The 9,198-nt window shown below is 47.0% G+C and overlaps 1 protein-coding gene across 1 annotated transcript; it reads right to left on the bottom strand.

Moving 5' to 3' along the window:
* Positions 1-5,359, bottom strand: TMEM95 (transmembrane protein 95). The gene is made up of 6 exons (XM_087917305.1): positions 5,044-5,359; positions 4,295-4,351; positions 4,141-4,221; positions 2,031-2,051; positions 401-481; positions 1-92 (listed from the first exon to the last, which is right to left on the bottom strand). The coding sequence occupies exons 1-6, from the start codon at positions 5,357-5,359 to the stop codon at positions 1-3; spliced, it is 648 nt and encodes a 215-aa protein (XP_087773431.1).
* Positions 5,360-9,198: the final 3,839 nt, after the last annotated feature.

Below are 9,198 nucleotides of genomic sequence, written 5' to 3'. Positions count from 1 at the left end.
TCACTCCACGGCACAGGAGACCAATCCGAGAAGGAAGCAAGAACCAGAAATGTAGAGGAGCAGCTGGATGATCTTTGGCAACCCCTGGTATTCTGTGGGGCAGAAGAGAAGCAGACAGGCGTGGAGGGGTGGGAGAGGAGAGCAGGAAATGAGGGCAGGGGTCCCCAGAGAGCGGGGATCTTTCCATCCCTCTCTTAGCATTTGTGCAAGCTGAGCTGGTGGAACTCCCGGCCACAAGATGCAACGTTGTACGTATTAGAGCAGCAGAGAGGGGAGGGAAGGAGGCTGAAGGAGGGGAGGGGGCGTAAATGGGAGGAAACTGGGAGAACTGGGGAGGCTCGGCCAGGGAGGGAGGGTCCTCCTTCCCACCCACCCCCAGGGGACAAAGGAGGCCACTCACCTGGATAACAGGTCCTCATGTCCCAACAGGGGATCTCCGTCCTGAGACAGGTAGAACAATTGAAGATTGAGGCCACCACATCTGGAGGAAGGTACCCACAAACAAATTAAAGATTGTCTTGGTTTTGCGACCACAATGGGACATTTCCATTGCGTGGCAGGCTGGGGGATTCTGGGAATTGAAGTCCACCTGTCTTGAAAAGATTTGGAGCCATGTTTGGAGACACCACCACCCCCCCCCCGATTGGAACCCTAGCATGGCAAAAAAGTCAAAATGGCCACCACGCACAAAAACTTGGTTTGGCACATCTTGACCCTCTTCTGACCACCATGGCGTCCGAAATGCCTTTTTAAAAAGTCAAATTCAAATTATTTTGATAACAATAAATTTCTCTTTTCCTCTTTTCTGCCAGAGCTAGATCATACAGTCCTCGACATACGATGGTCTGTTTAGTGACCGTTACAACAGCACTGAAAAAATGTGACTCATGCCCGGGTTTTTTCACACTTACGACCATCGCAGACTTCCCCGCGGTCATGCGATCAAAATTCAGACGCTCGGCAACCGAGCCGTGTTTACGACGGTCGCAATCAGTGTCCTCCGAGTCAAGGGATTCCCCTTCTGACCGCTGAAGTCAATGGGGGACCTGGATTCACTTAATGACCGGGTTACTCAGTGAACAACTTCGGGGATTCGTTTAACAACGGTGGCAAGAAAGATTTTAAAAGGGGGGCAGAATTTCATTTAACAACTGCGTTGCTTTGCTCAATTGTGATCGTAAGTCGAGGACTATCTAATTACGAGGGGATCTGCCATTTATTATTATTATTATAGAATAGAAATAAGAATAGAATAGAATAGAGAATAGAGTAGAAATAAGAATAGAATAGAAATAATAGAATAAAAATAATAGAATAGGAATAGAAATTAGGTTAGAATTTAGGATAGAAATCAGGATAGGATAGGATAATATTGGAATATAGAATAGAATATAGAATGTAGAATATAGAAAAGCATAGAATATAGAATAGAATAGAATAGAATAGAATAGAATAGAATTATGGAATGAAGAATAGAATAGAATATTGGAATAGAGGAAAAAATAGAATAGAATATAGACTAGACTAGATTAGACTAGACTAGACTAGACTAGACTAGAATAGAATAGAATAGAATCACAGAGTTGGGTGGGACCTTAGAGGTCTTCTAGTCCAACCCCCTGCCTAGGCAGGAAACCCTACATCACTTCAGACAAATGGTTGTCCAACACCTTCTTAAAAAGTTCCAGTTTTTAAATTATGATTATGATCTTGGTCATATCTTTTATTCATTAAACATGAAACTCAGTCAACTGAACATTTAAAAATCTATCACCAATATTGAAGAATAATAATAATCTATTTTATTTATTAATTATATTTATATATTTGTTTATTTATTTGTTTGTCTGTCTATCTATCTATCTTATCTATTTATTTTATACTTTTCTGGGCTCGCATGTCAGCTTACCGGAACGTAAAAATGCAAGTCAGAAACACCAACGCAATTAAAATCAACTTTGCACTTTTTAAGATCAACGGCTGGTCATTAAAATAATTATCCATCCAAGGATTTTAGGAGGAAAACTTACGACAGGCAGGAGGGCACAGAGCTAGAGAGAGAGAGAAAGAACAAAAATCACATAAAAATAAAAGCAAACACACTCACCCTCAGAGTATCCCCCAGATAATGAGCAACCTTTGTCTGATAATCATTGAGGACTAGATCCTTGTGCGATTTGCAAAACTTGCTGGGGCAAAGGAGGCTTTGGAAAACCCGGGTGTGCTGCTTTTACACATCTATTTTGTAAAATCCTCCTCCTCTTTTAAGGGCCCCGTAATCCCTTCCACTGGGGTGGAATCTGGGCTACTGAGTTCAGAGCTGAATGTTTACTGGCCGGATATCCTTCCTGTCACCAGTGTGGAGTTTAGTGCAGCAGATATATTCTCATATATCCTCATTTATTTTGTAAAATGAATGGATTAATTTCATCCGCGGCCCGTCACACCGTCGAAAATGACAGCCCAGATAAAGATGAAAGATAACGGATTCTGCAAGGTTAATGGTGTTGTGATATATAAGAAGGTAGTTTTTAAAAGCGAATGGAACTGGTATTTCTTTTTTTAATCGGTTTCTTTTTTTAAAGATTATTGCTAATTTGTAGATGGATATCCCTGGAATAAATGTGGAAATTGAAAGCTACGATAAGAAAATGATATAAAACAAGGAATATATAATGAATTATGAGGATTTTAATGAAAGACCGATGTCAGTTACTATAATTAACTGAATAGATTAATATACTTGAAATAATAAATGATTTAGAATTTAGGAGATTACTGTTATTAAACCAGAATGTGATAATTATAAAGTGACTATGTTATGATAAATTTTGAGTATGGATTAAAGGGGAATATATTGAGGGATGTATGACAAAGGGGTGGCACACTCTAATTGATAATTAAAGGGGGAAACTTTCAGAAGTATTAGATTTAAGATGAAAACTTACTGAATAATGAAATAAAAGTATGGGATAAAATTGCAAATGTGACCGATATAAGCATAAAGGTATAATGGACTTGGAATTAAAAAAAAAATAAGAATGTTGGACTATAAAATAAGATAAGAGATTATTTAAAGAAAAAGGAAAAAAAGGAATTTAGTTGAGATATAAATTGAAAATAAGTATAAGGAAAATAAGAACATTGGGGTAAATTTATGGGAAAATGGAAGTAATGATATGATATAGAACTGAATGTGAAAGGAAAATATATATTACGGTCATGTTTGTGCTGAAGTGTAAAAACCTGGAAGCACATTGTTCACTGAAAGGGATGTTTTTAAAATGTAAAAATAAAAAATTTATTTGACGAAAATGACAGCCCTACAAAATACCTTGATGTCTGTCCATTATCCAATACTATCCATGTCAGCTGACCTCCTAATATATCTACTACTACTACTATTATTATTATCATCATTAATAATAATAATAATAATAACAATAACAACAACTGACAGTATACACAGCAAACGAGATAACTATGCTGGATTTCGTATCACAAATCACTAGTTAAACCCTTCCCAAGCATTTAGGACTTTATTATTATTGTTGTTGTTATAGTTGTTATTACTGATATTATTATTTGATCCTGGGTCTGTAAGATCATTCTGTTCTGAGAGCCAACGCCCTTTGCAGACAGGATTTCCAAATGTCAAGGTCAGAAGGGACCCACAAGGTCATCCAGTCTGACCCGCCCTGCCAGCTCAGCTCCCTCCCTGAAGAAAGTCGCAGCCAAACTGTTTCAGACAACTGACTCATATCTATGATGGTTGCAGTGTCCTGGGGATGTCACGTGATCCCCTGTTTGCGACCGTCATATCAAGCAAAGTCCACGGGAAAGCCGGATTCACTTAAGGACCGTGTGGCCCACTGAATGTCTGCGGCGATCATCTTCACAACCATAGCCACAAAATTAAAAAAAAGGTCATCGAAGGGAAGCGCAACCCCCTTAACAACTGTCTCACTTAGCGGCAGAAATCCTGGGCTCACTTTTGGTCGTAAGTTGAGGACTGCCCACCTGCGGACTCGCCTCTTGGTGCTGAGTGCGAAACAGTCTCTCTTAAGGAAAGCGGGGGGGCAGACTGACCCCCAAGGCAAACCCCGCCTCCCCTGAAGAGCCGAGTGCGGATCCTCCTACCTTCTCGGGTCTCGCTTGGGATCTTCACTTCATGTAGCCAGTTCCAAAACTTTGGGAGATCCGTCAAACTTTGCTTTATTTCTAAGGAAAAGAAGGGGGCGTGTCTCTTCTGGAGCTGTGGACTACAACTCCCATCCTCCCGGGGCTCCCTTACCAATCACTCTGAGCACCCGGTGGGCTTTTTCCAGGAGAAGGTCCAACGTCGACTCGTCTGCGGCCGAGAAAACAGAGAAAACGGGGGTCCTGGAGCCGGCGTAGGGCGCCCATTTTGCGCCGTTTCGGCTCGTCCTACCTCGCAGGGCTGTGGTTAGTGATGCGCTCAGACAACCCCCGTTCTCGCCTTAACGACAGATCGCTTAGCAACCGGAGGGAGGAACCGGCGGACAAACCAGGCGACGTCCTTCAGTCGTCCTAAGAAGAGACCTGTCCGAAATGGATTCGGAGATCTCCTGCTGGGGCAGAGGGGGGGTTAGTCTAGAGAACCTCTAGGGTCCTCTATTCTGATTGATTCTCCCAGAGTTGGAAGGGACCTTGGAGGTCATCCAGTCCAACCCCCTGCCCAAGCAGGGGGCCCTACAGCATTTCTGACAGACGGCCGTCCAATCTCTTCTTGAAAAGCCTCCAGGGATGAATCTTTCCACCATTTCTGAATAACAGAATAATAGCAGAGCTGGAAGGGACCCTGGAGGTCATCCAGTCCAACCCACCGCCATTTCGGACCAATCCGGGGAAAAAAGGGTGATTTACAACCCGGAGCTGAAGTTCTGAGGATCACAGCGAAAAGCCCACCTGCTCAGGGCTAGAGTGACATTCCCTCCTAGGGGTATTGGGTGGGGGGTCCGACCCCTCCTCCATCAGCCCCCCCCACCTCCCCAGTTGAGATCTTGGGGTCTCTCCCTCTACCTAAGGCGAAGTCCCGGACAGCCTTTGGCCCCCAGGGGTACGCGGAGCAGCCCCTCCGGGCGTAACGCTCCCGGTAGCGGGCGCAGAGGTGGGCGAACCGCATCTTCAAGTTTTTGAACTGGTGCCCGCAGTGGAGGCAGCCCTCCGTGGGGGCCCCGGCCAGGAGGAAGAGGAGGAGGAGGAGGAGGAAGACGGGGGCGGCTCGGCCGAGCAATGAGCCCCCTGGAGTCAGAGAGCCCATGGGGAGCAGCTGGTGGGAGGAGCCAGGGAGCTGTGGGAGGGGCCTTGGGGAGGTTATCCGGAACCCCGTTTCCATGGTGTGTTTGGCCACGGGTTCTAGAGCCTGGTGGGTCTTCGGGTGGAAGGAATCTTAGAATCATAGAAACCAAGGATCATAGAAAGCATTCAGGCGAGAAGGGACCATGGAGGTCTTCTAGCCTGACCCCTCCCCCCCAAGGCAACAATTCCACCAAATAATTTAAGAAATGAAGCTAGAACTACATTTAAGATATATTAAATATGGATATATTTATATACCACATGATAGGCTCCATCCATCTCTGGAGGCTTTGAAGAAGAGACTGGACCGCCATCGGTCTGAAAATGGGGTAGGGCCTCCTGCTTGGGCGAGGAGGAGTTGGATTAGATGACCTCCAAGGTGCCTGCTGATTCTTGTTATTCCGTTCTCCCTTTCTCTTTCTTTTCTTCCTTCCTTTCTCCATCCCTTCCTCCCCTTTCTCTCCTTCCTTTCAGAAATGGTGTAGGGGCTCCTACTTGAGCAGGGGGTTGGACTAGGTGACCTCCAAGGTCCCTTCCAACTTCTTTCTTTCTTTCTTTCTTTCTTTCTTTCTTTCTTTCTTTCTTTCTTTCTTTCTTTCTTTCTTTCTCTTTCTTTCTTTCCTTCCTTCCTTCCTTCTTTCTCCATCCCTTCTCTTTCTCTCCTTTCTTTCAGAAATGGGGTAGGGTCTCCTGCTTGGGCAGGGGGATGGACTAGATGACCTACAAGGTACCTTCCAACTCTGTTATTCTGCTCTTTCTTTCTTTCTTTCTTTCTTTCTTTCTTTCTTTCTTTCTTTCTTTTTCTTTCTTTCTTTCTTTCCTTCTTTTTTTCTCTTTCTTTCATTCTTTCTTTCTTTCTTTTTCTTTCTTTCTTTCTTTCTTTCTTTCTTTCTTTCTTTCTTTCTTTCTTTCTTTCTTTCTTTCTTTCCCTCCCTCCTTCCTTCTTTCTCCATCCCTTCCCTTTCTCTCCTTTCTTTCAGAAATGGGGTAGGGTCTCCCGCTTGGTCGGGGGGTTGGACTAGATGACCTCCAAGGTATCTTCCAATTCTGTTATTCCTTCCTTCCTTCCTTTCTTTTCTTCCTTCCTTTCTCCATCTCTTTCTCCCCTTTCTTCCTTTCTTTCAGAAATGGTGTATGGTCTCTTGCTTGGTGTGGGGTTGGACTAGATGATCTCTAAGGTCCCTTCTGAGTCTGTTATTCCTTCCCTTCCTTTACCTTTCTCTTTCTTTGCTTCCTTCCTTCCTCCCTCCCTTCCCCTTCTCTCCTTTCTTCCTTTCTTTCAGAAATATGGTAGGGTCTCGTGCTTGGGCAGGGAGGGGATTGGACTAGATGACCTCCATGGTCCCTGCCGACTCTCGTTATTCTGTGTATGAACATAAATTCTGGGTCTGCTTTTGGTCAGCTTTGCTTGGTGGGAGTTTGGCATACAGGAAGTCCTCGGTTTAATGACCACAATGGAGCCCCACGTTTCCTCCACTAAGCGAGACATGGGTGAAGTCCCTTTTGTCCCATTTTAATCACCTTCCTTTCCACCGTTGCTAAGTGAATCACTGCAACCATTAAGCAAGGCGTGCATTTGTTCAATGAAACTGGCTTCTCACTTGGCTGGTGAAAAGCTGGTGAGCCTGGGCCGCTGCGACCGTCGTAAATACGAATCAGTTGCCAGTTTGGATCACGTGACCACGGGGATGATGCGGCCACGGTCGTAAGTGTGAAAAATGGCCATAAGTCACTGTTTCCAAGGCCGTCCTAAGTGAGTGGTTGTAAGTCAAGGACTGCCTTTAATCTTTCATGTCGTTATTTTCGGCAAACCAGGTTTTGACCCCCAACAGGAGTTGAGAAAAAAGCCAGAATGGTTCACTTCCGAAATAGTTGAACTAGTTTTTCCCGCACAGGGTTGGACTAGATGACCCTTCAGGGTACTGTCCAAGTGCATAACTCGAGGATTTTCCCATTGGTTGTCTGGCAGAGGAGTTTGCCCAGCCTGCCGGCTCTGCGGTGCCTCGACAGTTGTGATTGTGGTGAGAGGTTACACAGCCTTTGCCAACTTTAAGACTTGTGTACTTCAACTCCCAGAATTCCCCAGCTGGCATGATGGAGGAGGAGGAGAAGAAGAGGAGGGGGAGGAGGAAGGGGGAAGAGGAGGAGGGGAGGAAGAGGAGGAGGAGGAGGAGAGAGGAAGAGGAGGAGGAGAAATGGAGGAGGAGAAGAGGAGCAGGGGAAGAAGAGAGGAGGAAAAAAAGAGGAGGAGGGGAAGAGGAGGAGGGGAAAAGGAAGAGAGGAGGAGGAAAGGAAGAGGAGGAGGAAAGGAAGAGGAGGAGGGAAGAGGAAGAGGAGGAGGAAAGGAAGAGGAGGAGGGGAAGAGGAGGAGGAGGAGAAGGAAGAGGAGGAGGAGGAAGAGGAAGAGGAGGAGGAAAGGAGGAGGAGGAGGAAGAAGGGAGGAGGAGGAAGAGAAGAAGAGGCGGAGGGGAAGAAGAGGAGGAGGGGAGGAAGAGGAGGAGAAGAGGAAGAAGAGGAGGAGGGGAAGAGGAGGAGGAGAAAAGGTGGTGGAGGAGGAGAGGAACAGGAGGAAAAGGAAAGGAAGAGGAGGAGGAGAAGAAGAAGAGGAGGAGGCGGAGAGGAAGAGGAGCAGGAGAAGAAGAGAAGAAGAGGAGGAGGAGGGGAAGGAGGAGGGGAGGAAGAGGGGAGGGGGAGGAAGAGGAGGAGAAGAAGAAGAAGAGGAGGAGGAGGAGGAAAAGGAGAAGAAGAAGAGGAGAAGAGGAGGAGGAGAGGGAGGAGAAGAGGAGGAGGAGGAGGAGAGGAAGACGAGGAGGGGAGGAAGAGGAGAAGGTGAAAAAGAAGAGGAGGAGGAGGAAAAGGAGAAGAAGAAGAGGAGAAGAGGAGGAGGAGAGGAGGAGGAGAAGAGGAAGGGAGAAAGATAAGAAAAAGAAGAGGAGGAAGGAGGAGGAGAAGGAGAAGAGGAGGAGGAGGAAAGGAAGAGGAGGAAGGGAGGAAGAGGAGGAAGGGAGGAAGAGGAGGAGGGGAGGAAGAGGAGGAGGAAGAAGAGGAGGAGGAGGAGAAGGAGAAGGAGAAAGAGAAGAGGAGGAGGAGGAGGAGGAGGAGGAGGAGGAGGAGGAGGAAGTAGTAGTTGATTCTGGAGTCCTGGGTGGTCTCTGACCCGGGTGGTTTCCTTGCAGACGTTTCATGACCCAACTAGGCAACCTCATCAGCTTCAAAGCAAAGCGACCTGAAAGCTGAAGAAACCATCCTCTCTATGCTCCATTGGGAGGGGTGGGGAGGGTATCCCACCTGGCCCTCCGCACCTGCAGCCTCTCGCTGGTCCAGGTGCTTCCACAGCAGCACCACCCTTGGCTTGCCTGCAGGGGGCGTGGGAGCCCCTCCTGACCCCCTCCTCCCCTGTGACCACCTGCTGGCCTCCAGCCCCCTTGGGAGGGCTGAAAAGCTGGCAGCCCAAAATCTCTCCCTGCCCAGCGCCCAGGTGAGGTGGGACCACGTGAGGCACCTGTGCGTGTCAGGGACGGAGGCTTACTCAGACCCGACGGAGACTTATGTAGGTCAGCAGCCACCTCTGCCCAGGGCTCCGTGAATCACCCGCCAGGGAGTGGCGCCAAAGACACGCTTACTCCTTCAGTGCTGCCAGGAATGACGCCCTGCCCTACCTGCCAGGTAAGGCCCCGCGCATTGGGGTGGCCAGTGTTCGCTCTGCACAATTCTTTTTGGGCCCTCCGAAAACTCCCTCAAGACCATCCGGGTGCGTGGGAAAGAAATGATTTCTTGATCTCAAAAACAGGAAACTTTCCGGAAACTAGGAGTCACTGAGGAACGACATCAGGGGAAGGGGGGAGGAGCAGGAGGAGAAGACGAGGAGGAGGAGGA

This window comes from Pseudonaja textilis, chromosome Z (assembly GCF_049901715.1).
Source record: "Pseudonaja textilis isolate UNSWEBS1 chromosome Z, rPseTex1.2, whole genome shotgun sequence".
NCBI lineage: Eukaryota > Metazoa > Chordata > Lepidosauria > Squamata > Elapidae > Pseudonaja > Pseudonaja textilis.
This window is presented reverse-complemented; position numbering and strand designations above follow the sequence as displayed.